The sequence below is a fragment of the Apteryx mantelli genome, chromosome 14 (assembly GCF_036417845.1).
Source record: "Apteryx mantelli isolate bAptMan1 chromosome 14, bAptMan1.hap1, whole genome shotgun sequence".
NCBI lineage: Eukaryota > Metazoa > Chordata > Aves > Apterygiformes > Apterygidae > Apteryx > Apteryx mantelli.
Genome location: NC_089991.1, coordinates 5,221,521 through 5,237,859, shown reverse-complemented (window position 1 = coordinate 5,237,859; position 16,339 = coordinate 5,221,521). Strand labels below are relative to the sequence as shown.

The following is a 16,339-nucleotide window of genomic DNA, read 5'->3' as shown; positions in this document are numbered from 1 at the left end:
TTAACTCTTCAGCTCATAAACTAAAGCTGCCCCAGGAACATATTACAGATTTGATTCTACTGCCCTGCCTTGTGGTGGAAGCAGACATGACAGCTCCTCATTTGAGGGCACCGCTTCATGAAGTATTCATCTCTCTCATACGGCTACAGAGGCAATGCAAGGATGCATGGCCACGCTATGTAAGACAATAACACTATTTATTAACCTTCCCTAGATAAAATAGATTAAATCCTTGAACAGAGGACAGCTGAAGACGAATCATTATCTTCATATGTGGTTTTCCAGCGTCTACACTTTAAAGACAGTGTATGAAAAGCCAAGGCACTGAATGGAACGAGAGCTTTAAAGAAAGCTGTTAGGCAATAACCGACAACATGAAGAGACGTATTAATGTCGAGGTCCACTGATATATTGCAACCAGAGGACATGAAAAGAAGGATCGTTATTAAGCAACTGAACATTGCCTACCAAACTGATATTTATTTTCAACACACTATATTTGGGAAACTTTTGTGGAGAACAACACCAGAACGTATATGAAGACTTTTTTTTATCTTGCTGTGCACGACTGAGGCAACACTTTGCAGATGAAAGTAACTGGTCAAATGACCAAAGACTGCAAAGCTGGTATGCAAGTATTCAGATTAGATGAGACATAATGTTATTTTATGCAAATATGTTTAATCTGAAGCAGTAATAACAGGAAGAAAAATAGCTGTGATTCAGTTAGTGTTTTGGTGACCTGGGCACTTAGGCTTAAAGCAGAAGGAGATTTAATTCCTAAATACCTGTGTGTTGTCATGTTTTATCTACTGAATTGAAAGGGAATAGGTAACTGATTTTCACCCAAATCTTTAATGTTAGGATAGAGTAGGACCTTTATTCCCACATGGCCAAACAGATGTAATATTCACATACAGAACCATCTACAGGATGTCCTACCAACACTAGATGACAAAGCAAGTGAGATAGGGAGAGGCAGTCAGAGAAAACAGGCTGCATTTTGCCGATCCCTATTCATATTCACGGAGGTTTGCAAGGCCATGACAACCCCGGTTAGTAACAATCCCAAAGCTTATGCTCATTACTCCCATCAGATGAGAACCTGTATTTTTTCAGGCTGTGCCAAAACATTTGTAAAGGACACTGATACATCTTTTTTTCCTTCTGTGCTTTGACTGGAAATCTATTTGTACAAACTACCTCCTTCAACATTTCTTCTGGGCTCTTTCAGTGAAATTAACTGGTTTCCGTTAAGCAGAATACAATCCCAGTATAACAGTTTGAGAAGGGCTCTGGAAAGGTTGCTGGTTCCACTCCCCTGGGGCAAAGCTAGATCAGCTACGAATGTGTCACTAGCTACAAGACATCTGTCTAAGATGTTTCAAAACACCTCCAAAGACAGAGCTTCTATGGCCTCTTTAAAGTATCTGTCCCAACACTTAACTATCCTTATCATTATGAAGGCTAAAATCAATAACCTTTGCTGCAATTTAAACATATTGCTCCTTTTTGTAGCCTCAATAGACAAAGAACAATTTCTTTTTGCAGTTAATTTTATGTATTTGTGAATAGGGTTTTTTTGTTTCTTTTCCACAGAAGCACCTCCTTTCCTTCAGTCTTTCTTTCCAGGATGTATTTTCTGTAACTCTGATCATATTTCTTACTTTTCTCTGGGTTCTTTCCAGTTGGTTCATACCCTCCTGGAAGCAGGATACTCAAATCTGGACAGTTTATGCCAGCCAAGGTCTTACTGGCGCTGAGCAGAGCCGAAGGATTACTCATAGTTACATGTGCCAGTGCAACATTTGCCTTTTCTGCAGCAGAACGACATTGTTGACTCATGTTCAGTTTGTAATCCACTGTAATCCTCAAGCATTTTTTCCTCAGAATTTGAGTATCCAGTTGTTCTTCATCCTGTTTTGTGCAGATGAGTATTCTTACCTAAGTACATAACTTCGCATTTGTCCTGACTGAACTTTATCCTACGTTTTCAGACTGATTTTTAATTTCTTAAGGCTACTCTGAATTTTATTTCCGTTCTTCTAACATGCATACAGCTCCTTCCAGCTTGGCAACATCTCTGAATTTAATAAGCATACTAATTCCAACATCTACTATTTAATGAAAATAGGGAATAATACTGGGCCCAAAATAGATCAGAGGAACCCTACTCAATTTATCCTTCCAGTCTGACATTGAAAGACTGACAGCTACTACCTGAATGTATTCTTCCAACTGATTTTGTACCCACCTCACAGTAGTTTCCTTTGGACAATATTTCTCTAACTTGCTTATAAGAAGGTAATGTGAGCCAATGTCAAAAGCCTTATTAAAGTCAAGATAGGTGATACTGCAAGCTCATCCCTGAGTCTCAAGGCCTGTAAATGTCACAGAAGAAAATTAGTTTAGTTTGGCATCCATACTGGCTTTTTTTCATGTCCTCCATACCGGCTTTTTTTCATCTCCTTATCTACTTGCTGTTAACAAATGTTTGCTTCAATATTTATTCCAGTATTTTTTTTTCAGGATTTCAAGTTCAACTCACCAGATACAATTTCCTTCTTTTCTTCCACTTTAAAAAGTAAGCACCCTGCTTGCCCTTTTCCAGCCTTCTGTGTTTCCATGAGTTTTCAAAGATAACTTTTAATTGTTCTAAAATGATTTCAGACAATCCACTTAACCCTTAGATCAATTCCACTGGGCCCAGCCGATTTGCAAACATCTAATTTACTCCAGCCTTTTCTTCCCCTAATCCAGAATCTCACACTTTAGCTGAGGACATTAATTGCGATAACTACCTGATCACAGCTGACCTTTCAATTGAAAACCAAAGCAAAGAGAGGTAGCAATGCTTTGGCCTTCTTAGCATTGCCTTTATACAGGCTTCTCTCTCCACCAAGCAGTAAGCCATCTTTTTTTTTGTTTGTTTTTTCCTCTTCCTTCTAATACACTTGTAGGAAACTGTTATTCTTAAATCCTTTGCCAAACATCCTGTTTTGCACCTGACTTTGAATTTGGTGCTACAGTTTGTGCTCCCTTAGTAGTTCAACCTAGTTTTCACTTTCTCTATGCAATTTTTTGCGATTGAAGTCACTAAGAACCTTGTCGATAACCAAGCTGGTCGCTTTTCAGCAGTTCTTGGCTATTGCATAAATTGTGTTTGTGCCCACTACATTATTTCACTAAGAAAATGCCAGTTGTCTTAACTCTTTTTCTTGAATTTTTTTTCCCTACCAATACCCACGTTACTGAAATCTCATTCTGAAGTCATCTGTCTTCATTTTGACATTCTTCTCATCCTCAAAATTCAGAGCAGTACCTTTCCATGGCCACCGTCCCTCTGCCTTTACCTTCACTCCCTGAAGGAGCTCCTCTTTTCCAGTTAGAATCCAGTGAAGCTACTAATCAGCTGCTAACTCACAGCTCTATAAACAAGTTTTAATACTGTGCAAATTACTCTTCTGATTGGCTAATGATTTAAAACTCATTCGGACTTGCAGTATAAATCTCCTGCTCTGCCATCCAATATTTAAGCCAAATCATATTTCAAAGCCTGAGACTTTGCCCTTGTTTGGTTTGGCCTTGTTAAATCAGAATATAAACAGAAGCAGCTGGTTTAAATAACACATTGAAGTTTCTCTTAGAGCTTAAGGAAGGGAGCTTTGCAGGCATGTATTTGCCAAACACAGTTCATTTTTAAAGGTTTAAGAGCGTTTCCCCAAACGGGCTCCTGTACACCAAACTGAAGCAAAGGGAGAGGAGTCCCTTGCTTACCAAGTGATGTCAATGAGAGCAGGGTTGGATCCTGTGGCATTCCCAAAGTCGCGTCCACTCCAACGGCAGCCAGATGAGCACTACGATGGGAGTATGAATTTTCCTTTAAAAATTCATGAACGTCTGCTTTGCAGTCAAAGTAGTAAGAGATATTAAAAGAAAGGCAGTACCACTATCGACAAACCTAACAAGAGCTCCCTGAGTGCTAATAAAATCCCAGGCAAGCAGCCTATCGATCACCGTCTCAGTTCAAAGCACGTTAACCATAATATCATCACAGATAGTCAGCCCATCTCCGTCACTTCTGATGCCATATTTAATGACAAAATTGGTTGCTCGCAAACTTACAAGGAACTTAATATTACGCTTCTAACACGTGAAGATGACTGCGTGCACCTGCTTGGAGGATACAAGCAGCCAAATATGCTCAAAAGGCATTTGATGGTGGGTAGTTTCTTTTAGGTGCAGCATCTTGGCTATTGTTTTCTGTTGATTCAGTTAGCACATTTTAAAATTGCACTGATTTACTGAAGATTTCCAAACACAATTCATGTGCGATTGTCCTGTGAATACGCCTCTAAAACTAATTCAACTACAGTCAAAAAATAAATTGCAAAATAAGTTATTCAATTGAAATCTGCCATCTGAGGCACAGTAATAGAAAATATTTATTATAAAACTAACATATATATGTGGCTAGAAATGTGTACAGTACAAAACAATTTTCTGAAAGGAATTTATTCAGGCTTTTCTGAAAGAACATCTTAACTTGGCTAACAGAAAATTACATGTTCAAAAATAATTGTAGGTTCCATGATTTTCCTCCTGCAGCACAGCTTTCCCATTATCGTCTTTTTGGTTTTGGAACGATTACAAATTTTAGGCTAACTTTATTCTGCACAGCTGCACAACGCCATTTCTGGAGCCTGGATTTGCCAGATAGACCCTGGAAAGACAGAGATACAACTCTGTGCAGAAGGAGAGGAAGCATGAATACCAATACATCCATCTCTAGATGCAAAGCCCTAAATTTGCACAAATTCACTTCCCTGGGGCTGCTGGACTGCAAAACTCAGGTTATGCCACACTGGAGGCTGCAATCCACTCAAAAGCAGAGTTTCCTCCTCAAAAGTGAGGGTGTTTTACCAGTTCAGACTTAGTGCTCAAGGGGAACTCTTTGAAATGATAGCATATGTGTCTGAAATTCATAATTATAGTCAAGTCCACGCTAGCATGTCTGACATTAGAGTCGGTCATAGCCAGGTCCTATTCAGGCAGATGAGGATTTCCATATGGTTCAATGGAAGAGGGATTTGGGGCTGGGGGAGGTTTTCAGGGCAGATAATGTCTAAAATGTGCCACAGCTCTAGGAGAGGGGGGGAATATCCCTGTCCAGGTTTCTCAGTTACTGGGGAAAAGTATTAGTGACAAGGACAAAATAAAGAGAAATGGATGGTTTTAGGGGCAGATTTAGGAAAAAACTCAGCAGTTCTACAGAATCAAGTTTTCCCCCCCTCTTACTGTGTCCTTCTATAGCCTTGTTATTAATAATAATAATAATGGCAACTCAATGGTCTAAACATTTTGGATTAAGAGCTTATGTATCGGCAGTACAAAGTGTATCCCATTACTTTCACAGTTTCTATCTTCTGGGTAATGATGCTCTAAAAAAGCCATATGACAAGCAAATTGGACGCCATTCCAAATTGTTTTCAGCAACCTTAAACTTAACAAAATGCACTCTTCATTTGGGCATCTACCAATAAAAATTAATAACATCTATTTATCCCTAAAAGAATTTACAACAGTTATTGAGGGGTGGCTCTTAGCAGAAAGTATCAATAACTCAAGTTTATTTTCTTATTTAACAGCTTTCACTCATAATAATACATAAAGTCTTAATAGGTTAATTTTCTGGCAAGTCTGAATAGGTGAAGAATATTAGACATTTAATGACTGTATCAAAATCTCTGACTTGAGAACGTTATGCTAAATCTTTTCCCCCCGATTCCCTCTTTTCTTTCGCCAATGTAGATGGGGAAGACTAGAAAGTATGTCAAGTCAGCTGTCAAGCTGCTTAAAAACTCTCAAACGACCTTGTCAAAAAAAACAAAAAAAATGAAAAAAACACAAACCCCTTTGATTTATGTTTTAAAAATCCTGACTAACCTGCTCCTTTCACTCTTTTGCGTTCAGACTTCTGCCTCTCTGACAGGATTGGGTTCAATATTAATGACTAGCAATCCCCGTCAGGCTCTCCGCTCTCCTGCCTTCTGCTCTTCGAACGCCTCGTTAGGTTGGCTCCGTCAGTGGGATGCTCACCTTCACATTGGCTTCTCCCAGATTCCAGACGAATAAAAAGCTGGCGAGTAGCAAGGCTAAAAATAAATGCTGATTGCTCAAGGACCCTCCTAGATGCAGCTAAGCCCTGCAAGTTGACTTTCCTTGCAAAGGCAGGTTATGCAAAGATAGCTTGTGTCAGACTCTAGGGGCTGTTTCCGTGAAAGTCAGATGTGCCGGGGCACTTTCTTACAAACCAAGCTACGTCTTTTCTTGAGAAACAGATGCAGTTATTTTTCTCTGCATTACAGGCAGAAAGCAGACACCTAAGTTACACTGCTATGTTTTTTCTAATGCTTAATCAAATAATTCAATCTGCTGAATAAAGCTATTCTTTTAGGAAAAAAAATATAGGGCTGGGCCCAGCACGGTCTTCTTTAAAAAATGCAAACCAAGTATAAGCCCAGCAGCTGAACTCTGCTGATTTTCAAAGCCTCTGACTCCTGTCGGTTTGCAAAGCCGTGCAATACAGTCGGATGCCTGCACGGGCCTGCGTGAGATCCCTGCCGACAGGCCCTATCGCCAACCGCTACCCCTGCCCTGCCTGCTCTCCCGCACCCGCTCCACGGTCTCGCGCGTGCTCGCTTCCCAATTGCAATATTCAGTTAATGATTTCAAACGTCAGAAAGCTGCAGACCTGTTCCGAAGAGAGGGCATTGACACTGCCTAGATTTGGCCTAGCGAGGCTCACAGATCTCCAGCGTAGCCTACAGAGAGAGGCAAGCGTCTGCTTCCATTCACCTGCCGGAGAAGTTTTTCCCTCCAACAGCTGCAGGGAAAACCTGGAGAGACTGGTGTTGTGGGGCTGAAATTTGCCTTTGCGAACACCTCCCACAGCGGCAAGCGTCCGGCGAGAAGGTGCAGCTGCCACCCAGCTCCCGGGAGCAGCCGTGGGCTCCTCCCGCGGGACCCACGCCAGCCCTCCAACGCAAGAACCCCAAAGGACGCACAGTAAACGCTTCTCTACCTCCAAAATTGCACGAGAGCATAGGGGACGTTTAAACAGCCAAGCGCCAAAATGAACTCCATGGCATTTTATACATATATATATACACACACACACATATATAGCCAATTTCTTATAGCTTAGTCTTGTCAGCACCCCATTCATATGTCCCAAAGCAGCAGCCTAATGTAATTGCTCTTTTTCTTTTTGCTTTCAGGTGACCACTGTGCATGGAAAGCCCTCCATGAATTTAGGAGTTAGCAGCTATAGACTCCTATACTACATGTACTAGCACCATATAAATATAACCGAACTAAACACCACTCTTCTAAGGTAACTTTGTTGTGCAAGAGTTCTCCGTAGAAAGGCTTGAACGCTTATTTTAACATCCTTGCCAGGGTGAGTTTTACAAGGACCAAGAAGAGTTGTGACCTGTTGGTCAACCAGAAAGATCCGTTGGCCAAATAAAGTCCATTTGCATGATTTAAATGAGACGAAAGCAGTGCAGGGATCCCTAGGGGTGCAGGGCAGAGCCCTGCGCTCGCGCTGCATTTCCCGGCCTGTGCTCCACCCTGCAGAGACAGACTATCCGCATGCTAGGAGAGATTTTATGCTGAAAGAGAAACAATCCCTTTCTTTCTAAAGAGACAGGAATCTGCAACAGATGTAAAATTGTCTGTATTGCTTCAAGGTATCCACGTGTAATTTTAGATTTTCTAAAATGATTTGTATTTTTGCCCAGAGTCAGAAATCTCGCTAATGCAATGAACAAGACAGTTTTAGAGCCTGTCAGTTCAAAATCTTTTTGCAATATTTTGCCAGATTTACCTTTTTTTTCCCCCCCTCTTGGGAAGGTGGAGGGTTACCAGGTGGCGGAAAGAGTTAGGAGTGCAAGTTCCATTTGAAGTCAACGGGATTTGTAATCCTAAATCCCTCAAATGCTTTTGAAAATCCCTCCCAGAGACTCTAAAAGGCTTTTGCTGCAGATACGTTGCTTGACAAAAGTATCGTCTTCCCCTGTCCTTTGACACTGAAGTTTCATCTCCATAAAGGCAGAAACTCTACTCTTTTCTCCTCTCATATGCATATGCCGCCAATAATATTCCCGGGAGCTACACACATATAATTCAAGGGCAATGAAATATAGAAATAGATGTAAAGTGAAATTTTAAAAGCACTTATGTGTCTTCAGAGATTTCTAATGGGTTCTTCCTTCTTAAATCATTTCAGCAATTCTAAGGTTCAAATTATAGACTGGCAAAGCTGCTCCCTTTTACACCTCCCTTTTGCAAAACAGATGACCAAAGTTCAAAGCCAAAGCAAATAAGCAAAGCTTCGGGGCTTTCACCTCCTGTTCCGGCCCTGGCGCCTCCTTCCCGGCCTTACCCCTTCATTCATTTATCCATGCCTTTCCTTCTCCTTCTTAACTGATTCACTCCTCCTTCTCATTTGTGCTATGATTCACACATATAATTTCATACTTTTTAATTTCCAAAGGTGCCAAAGTGCTTTTCTGTAACATGACTTGTTGGCTCTGTTTTGCCATTTTATTTGCAGCTTCTCTCCTCTCCAGGTGTGACTTAAGGTGCTGGTTTTAGCAGTTATTGAAAAAATCTAAAGCGAGGTTGGGCACCTTTTTTAACCCAATGCTTCTCTCTCACCTCCTGCAATTAGGCAGCACTGATGCCATCTGCTGTTCTTTAACCATTATCCAGTGGTTAAAACACAGTGACACTGGAGATAAGTCATTATCAGAGAAGGCCATGTAATTCTCAACTTCTTGTTTCCCACAATTTATCAGACTCTTAACTGTTTGACTGAGAGTTCACTCTTTTTTAAAAAAATTTGTTTTCTTCTTTTTTAAGCCCTGAAGTAGCTGTTGAGGGTAAGGGGAGAAGCGTATGACAGAGACACTGGAGAGTTAGAGATTTGTATGTATGCATCAATGGAAAGGACTGGTTTTACCCTTAGAGCATTTTAGCCTAAGAATCCAGAGCACTAGAGAGAAACATTTTTAGAAGTATGTGAAACCTGAAAGAGCTGCAACACTTCATCCGTCTCTCCCTGCAGAATGCCAGCTGTAAAAACACTCATAATAGGAGCTGACACCCGTGTCAGGTTTGGCCTTGGCTGTGCTTACTCTCAGAGGTAACAACTTAAAACCACCATGCCAAACGTTCTCACATTACTAAGGCTTATCCTCACTCAGTCCATGGAAAAATAGATTACTTCTCTTAGCTGCCTGACAGCTCACTCCTTTCCTATAACTGCCCAATTTATGAGCTACTCTCATGGAAGTGCTCAATCAATAGTTTTAAATATGGATATTTATGATACTCCCAAATACAGTTCTTTCGCTTTGGAAAAGCGAAAGAGAAGTGAAGAGAAACTTGAGAAATCCTGCAAATGGAACACGGCCATCAGAGAAGCAGGGAATGCTAAATAGGAAAAGAAAGATATGCAATATTTACATAAAATCAAGTTAGATGCAAGTTCAGACTTTAAAGCAAAAAGCTACCTGCCTGCTCAATAATGTGCCTGAGTAACTTACTTCCATGAATACCTTTTCTGAATATAAAATCACAATTACATATCCAAATGGCCACTTCACCACACCTAGCTTGTTATCTATACTCATTAAGGATAAAATTCATCCCTGTTCTGAAGGGCAGTGGAAGTCTTACATTCCACTTAATGCCACGGCGAGCACAAGATTTAAGAGAGACAAAGATTGTGCAGTGAATCCACTTGACTGGACTTCATCTGTCTTGTAGTTACTGCATATACAATCATTCCTTTCAAAATGACTGTAGGATAACTCCTGTTAAAAAAACACAAAAGTAGATAGAAACTAAAAGAATACCATTTTGAAGAAAATTCTATGGGTGGAGTTCTATAATTTAACAGATACAATGTTCAATAATGAACCAAAAGTCGTCAAAGAAATCCAGGATTCCTAAAAAAAAATGCCTTAGGCAATGGAAAAACAGTCTAACGTGTACCTGAGATCTTACAGCCGCAATTCCCTGGCCTCCCCTGTGTTCCCAGGTACTCAGGCACAGAAGCTACACGACGAAGTTCCCTGAACATTGCAAACGGGGAAAATGAGCAACTGTCAAACAGCAGCCAGAGAAGCTAACCGACCTGCACCACATATGGGGTGTTGTTGCCCTCCACAAATCAAACAGCTCATCATTGGGTCTACCAAATCAAAAGAAGCTGTGCAAAATGTAATTGGTAACATTTTTCCTGAAAAAATACATTCGAGAAAGCTTTAAGGAGAATGTGACGAAATGTGAGACGCGAGTGGTTTCACGCTACACTTTTTGCGGGTGCTCTAGTACGCGGTTGTAACTAGTTTAACAAAATATTGGCACCAGAGTAGCATATTTAAGGAATAGTGAAGTTAAAATACAATATTCTGATTTTAAGGACAGACTTGTGGCATGTTAATCAGAATACACGGCTTTTGTATCTGGCTTTCAGAGGATGGACTGCTGAGATTTCTTTGTTTCCAGTGTTTTTTCCTGACCTGACATCAACCGTCAAACACAATCCACCATGCCTACCTACATCAGGGCTCCTCGTGTTTCCAGTGACGCCTGGCTACAATCTTTAGAGGAAATGTCTCCTACCACCCCAGCTGAAAAGCATGTTGCTACCTCTGAACACCAAGCAGAGCAGGCGTGATGTGGAGTTGCTATCTGACATATCTTTTAAACTGGACATTTAAGGTTCTTTTTTTTCCTGACACGTTGTGTCCAGAACAGCACTGGAAAGGACAGGCAACTGGAATAGTCTTTGTTTCCTTTTTCCTGTCCTATGTTGGCTAACCTGGAAATTGGTGAAAGAAGTATTGCCATCACTCGACAACTCACTAAGAGAAAGAAAGTGCAAAATGTCATTGACGGAAGCAGTATGTGAATCAGCAGCATATATACAAGACCGTTTTGTTTTGAAAACCAGCCCTGAAATTCATACATTACAACCAGTTTCAAAGAATTGCCCTCTTGACAACCCTCTTGGGTAGTAAAACTAATTATATTTATGACATTCATTTAACAAAGTTTTTAGAATGACAGTAAATGTATGTGAAGATACCCATTTTAAATTGCACATTAGGCTGGGATTCATGGATACAGAGAACTCTTGCTAAGCCCATATATCATCATGCAATACAAAACAGAATGGATGGGCATGGAAAAACAGCTGAAAAATACAAAGATGAGTCAAACCCTTAGCTATGAATCACCTCAGTCTGTGACTAAATTGGGAATGAGATCTAAATAAGAGTATGGGCCTTCCCTAATGCATGGGAAAAAAGGATAAAGTATATGTGTGTATCACAAAATAACACAAGACAACCACAAAACACGTACTAAATTTACCTTGATCAAAAGGCTTGTTTGGATTCCAGTTTCTGAAATAATCATCCTAAATGGGAAGAAAAAAAAGGAAACTCAGGCAAAACATAAGCAATCTTTTCAGTACAGTTTTACATAAATAAACTGCAAATGAATCAACTCCTCTCTTCTTGCTAACATATTCTACCCAAAGCAGATAAAACTATTAACAGGTTATGTCCTGAAGAGTAGTAAACACTGATTAGAAAATAAAGATGAAAAATTTCCTCAAATTCAGCACTTCACATTTTCATTCCAAATTGTTTTCCCAAGTATGCCCCTTATTAAATATTTTCTAACAACACTATATTATTTCATATCAGTTTACAACCTGTGATAATAAACATAAGATTATATTGTTTAGATAATGTAACATGATCTACACCAAGATCTTGTTGGAAAAGATCAGCAGAATAAATCAAGAAATATATATATTCATTTGGACACATATATCACACCATGGCAAATGTACAGAAATACAGCAATAATATCATAAGCACTACATTTTCATTCCAGTAATATCCAGGAGCACTTGCAAGAAATAGTTAAGGAAGGAAGCGATAACAACAGAACAACGTATTTGAAGCGAGGAAGCATGGAGGATTTCTACAACACTGTAAGAATTTTCTGCATATTAATCTTTAATTCTGTCTTAATACATCCAGCGCTCCGGGACAGGGAGGGCGGCTGGCGGCTCCCGGGGACGCCGAGGGCTGGCTGCGACTCTGCTCGCCTCTACCAGGAGGAAACGCGTTTTCCTTCTCCAAGCATGTGCGAGCTCAGCGCCTGCCCCAACTTCACGGCCAGTGAGGACGTCCCACAATACCAGCAAAGATGATTATTCATAATTTATTTCAGATACATCAAAAGTATCCTATGCTTTCTCTTGAGGAGGACAGGATTTGGCACCAGGAACAGATTATTAGAGTCGCCTTTGAATTCTCCAGCTTTGTTAGTGTAAAAAACTCATCGCGGTGCAACGCTTTGTAATCGATGATGTGCTGCTCTACTCACCAAGCATTAATCACTTTTGAGAAATACAGGTTTGTTTTTTAGGCTTTTTGAGAAGAATAATTTTTTTTTCCTGGTAAGAGAACATTCTTTTTTTCCCCTACTTACATTTTTTTCTAGGTGTTGCTTTGCTGCTGTTTTTTCAGCATCAGAAACTGCTAAATAATTCAAATCCCAAGAAAGATTTCTTATGCTGTTGGCATATGGAACCAGTTTTGAAATACGGATCGGAAAGGGGGTTTATCTCAATTTCAGTGTCAAAGGAATATTTTACAGCAAGTGCACCTTGCTCATGAAAAAGTACAAAACACCCATCTGCTCTGTAGCCCTATTCCTTCGCCTTTATGTGGATCTGTTTAGTCCTGCTTTTTAAAAATTGAAATTATATTTATTTTAGAATGTGCCTGAAAAGACAGTATATAACAGAAAAATACATAAAGGAAAATATTTAAAAATATTTTGAAAAGGAGAAGAGAGAAAATCTCTGAGGTTTTGCTACTGGGTTTTTAATATATAAAACTCATTCTTATTTATAAATGTAAATAATGACAATACATACATTCAAGCAATCGGGTGAATAGCACTTCAAAATAACCCTGGCCAGTCGGACAAAAGAAAATCGAGCGCTCTAGGTTCGCTGCAGCATTAATGCTAGCGAGCGCTGCAGGCGAATGGTTGCGGTGCCGTAAAGGTGCAATTCCCCCTGCAGCCAGGGCTGAGCACAAAATCCATGCCTCACTGAGACCCACCTAAGGCTCTGATTTGAAAAATGAACTGCGCTCTGCGTTAGCGCTCTGCAGTGTGCCGAAATGCGTGTCGTAGCCCGAGAAGGCTTGTGTTCGAAGCAGGCACTCTTCACACCTCCAAACCTAAATGGACGCTACCGCTTCACTGCGGCGCCCTGCAAGAGGGGCACAGGAGGCTCATGCAGCAATATACAGTGCCTAAACACGACAGCAACTTGCAGGTGTTTTCTTGCATTCAATATGAAAAAAAAAACCAAAGAAAAATAAGATAATACTATCAGTTTGATTTAAAAGGTTTAAAATTTGCATTCGATAAAATACCATAATGACAAAAATGACTGCACAGAAATCTTGGTTGTTCTGAAACTTTCTACCAGGACAGGTAGTAATGTGCGCGAAATACCTTATCCCTGCCATAACATGAATATGGCATTTTAATAGTAACATCTCAACAGATCAAGCTTACCATATTAATAACCAACATGTATTAACATCCCACCCATAACAATATTATTAACTGATAACAAGAGTTTAAAGTTTAACATACATTATGATATTCCATACTTTTATTCACTCTACGGCTAGTCACAATTTAAAAGATAAAAAAACCTACCTCAACTTCCTGAATACGTAAGCATTACAAATGAGAAAAGAAAAAAGAATGAAATCAAACAATATAAAGAGATGTTAACATTCATCAATTTTTTCCTCAGCGGCTTTTGAAATATGTAATCACTTATTTCGGAAGACCTTAACCTGTGAGATGTATCGTTTTCTCTCCTCCTCTCCTGACTATGGACCTCTCCACCTCGGCTGTCAGGACCCGGTTTTCGTCGGCTGCGCTATTAGCCATGTGCCACATTGCTAGCACGGTGGTTTTTCCCGGAGCACATAAAAGAGGCTCTTTCACTTCCTTTTGGCTGACAAAACCACCAGAAAGCATTTTTCCCACACACCTCATCTGTAACACACCTGATATATAACAGAGAATTAAAACCAGTTTTTGTTTAACTGACTTGAACGCCTGTTTATTTGCTGGGCTTGGAAGGAAGGCAAAACTGGGGGCAGATCCATTTCAGTACAACCGGCGACGGCGACCGAGGAACATTTCCGATGAACAAATATTCAAAAACATCTCTCTCCTTGCATAAAATTCACACTCCGAGGGCTTTGCCTATGGTTCAGTGGCTGGAGATGACCGAGTCAATCCTTTAATCACCCGAAGGGGCTCTGCACGCCTACAATCATGCGTGAAAAGGGAAGAACTGGGACCGCAGTCCAAGTCCATATCTGACTCCTTTAGCTCAACCCAGCATTACCAAAATGCGATGTATTGGCTTGGCCTCTCTATGCACTAGGGAATAAAAATCACCCCAAAACCTTGGAGCTGGGTGTCCCTTGCAGAGGGCACAGCCATGCCAATGGGGGTGGACAGGGGTGATGCTGGCAGCTGCCGGCCCCAGAGCCCTATCTCACATCATGACACAAATATTCAGCTTCCATGTAAAGGAGAAGAAATCTTTAGCCCTCACATGGGTGCAGTGTGACTCTGGTAAATCTGAAAGTTTTGAAAATCAGAAGCCAGTGAAAAAGAAACCCTTCCGAAGTCTACTATCTGCCTATGATAGGTGTCCACCCAGGGAGCAAGGTGGACCCCAAGACGGCCCCTCACACACCGAAGTCTACTATCTGCCTATGATAGGTGTCCACCCAGGGAGCAAGGTGGACCCCAAGACGGCCCCTCACACACCATCTTTTTGCTGCTGTATCTGGTCATCACTGAGCATTACGGATTCCTGCTTCAAGATCTGACCCTCAGAAAGTGTAACTGAGAACAGGTTATAATCATAACAAATGAAGACTGTGTAGAAAAACAAGTATACGCTGCTAGACTTGGGCCTCGGGTCTTCATTAGATTTTTATTATTTTGATTTGAGTAATCAAGAGATGAGATGAAAAACATTTTGAAGTGATTTAAATCCCTTTCATTGCATCGTGCAAAATAAATTAAGTTTTCCTAACAAGAGCAAAATATTCTTTTATCATTCACTACACAGGTGTCAAATCCAGCCAACTTAGATGGATAGGCCATCAACAAAGTCAATCTAGAGAATAATCATATGATAAGCTAAGTATGCAAAGGGCATATTAAAAAATGCTAGTTTAAAAAGCTCACAAAAGCTTTCTTACTCACAGGGCCCGTTGCTTCATGTAATTGTCCACAGAATCTCAGAGGTTTCTACCCACTTTTACTAGGATTTAACCCAAGGATACAGAATACAGGGGCAAATTCAGCTTTAAGGTGCCAGTTATGCTTGCACACTGCCTGGATTTAAGACAGTTCCTTAGATCTTTCTCCTTCGCATCCTGGGATTTATTTTCAGTCAGACCATACCTAATGAATTCACGTCAAGAAAGACCAAATATATGTGGCAAAATTAATGTATTCTTTCTCCCCAAAAGGATGATATGGAAATCATCTGCTATCGATCCCATCATCTATCTAGACAAAATATTAAAATTGACAGAAAAATAACCATGACACAGGCAGAACTATTAAAAAAATCTCTTATATTGGGTTCTGATCTGCAAAACCAAACCTTGAATGCGAGCTGGGTCTGATGCAATTTCCTATCAGTCATATCAGGAAAGTCTGCAAGTAGAAATTGGCTGCAAGACCATTGCTATGTGACATTGCTACGTGACTGCTCTTCTCCCCAATTCCCCTCCATTCCACTACAACAATGAGATAAAAATGCCCTGAACTTAACGTTAAAAACATATAAAACAGGCTTAGTCCTCCCTTTTTTCTCCCCCTCGCTAACAAAGTAAACAAACAGCTTTTGGGTCTCCTGAAGTTTATGCGTTTTCAGTGTTATTTCCACCACACTTACCTCCATTGCTGCTCTTTGGTTGAGTTATTACCTAATACTTGGTATTTCGGAAGAGTAAGTGAAGCGCGGTTGATTTAACACGGAGGCGCTCTCTATGCACACTTTACTCCTCAAAAAGCAGCTCTTGCAAGATGTTCTTGTTTATAAATAGAGGCAAACATTAGCTAAATGGGTGCATAAATATTTATGTTTTGTCACATTAATTGAGCTTATATGTTATTT

At 40.3% G+C, this 16,339-nt stretch overlaps 1 protein-coding gene across 1 annotated transcript in view; it reads right to left on the bottom strand.

The window, feature by feature from the left end:
• SPOCK1 (SPARC (osteonectin), cwcv and kazal like domains proteoglycan 1) overlaps window positions 1–16,339 on the bottom strand; it is a 320,719-nt gene that overhangs the window by 199,452 nt on the left and 104,928 nt on the right. The window contains exon 3 of the mRNA XM_067304911.1: window positions 11,452–11,497. Coding sequence (XP_067161012.1) covers window positions 11,452–11,497 — 46 coding nt within the window. The remainder of the gene's footprint in view (window positions 1–11,451; window positions 11,498–16,339) is intronic.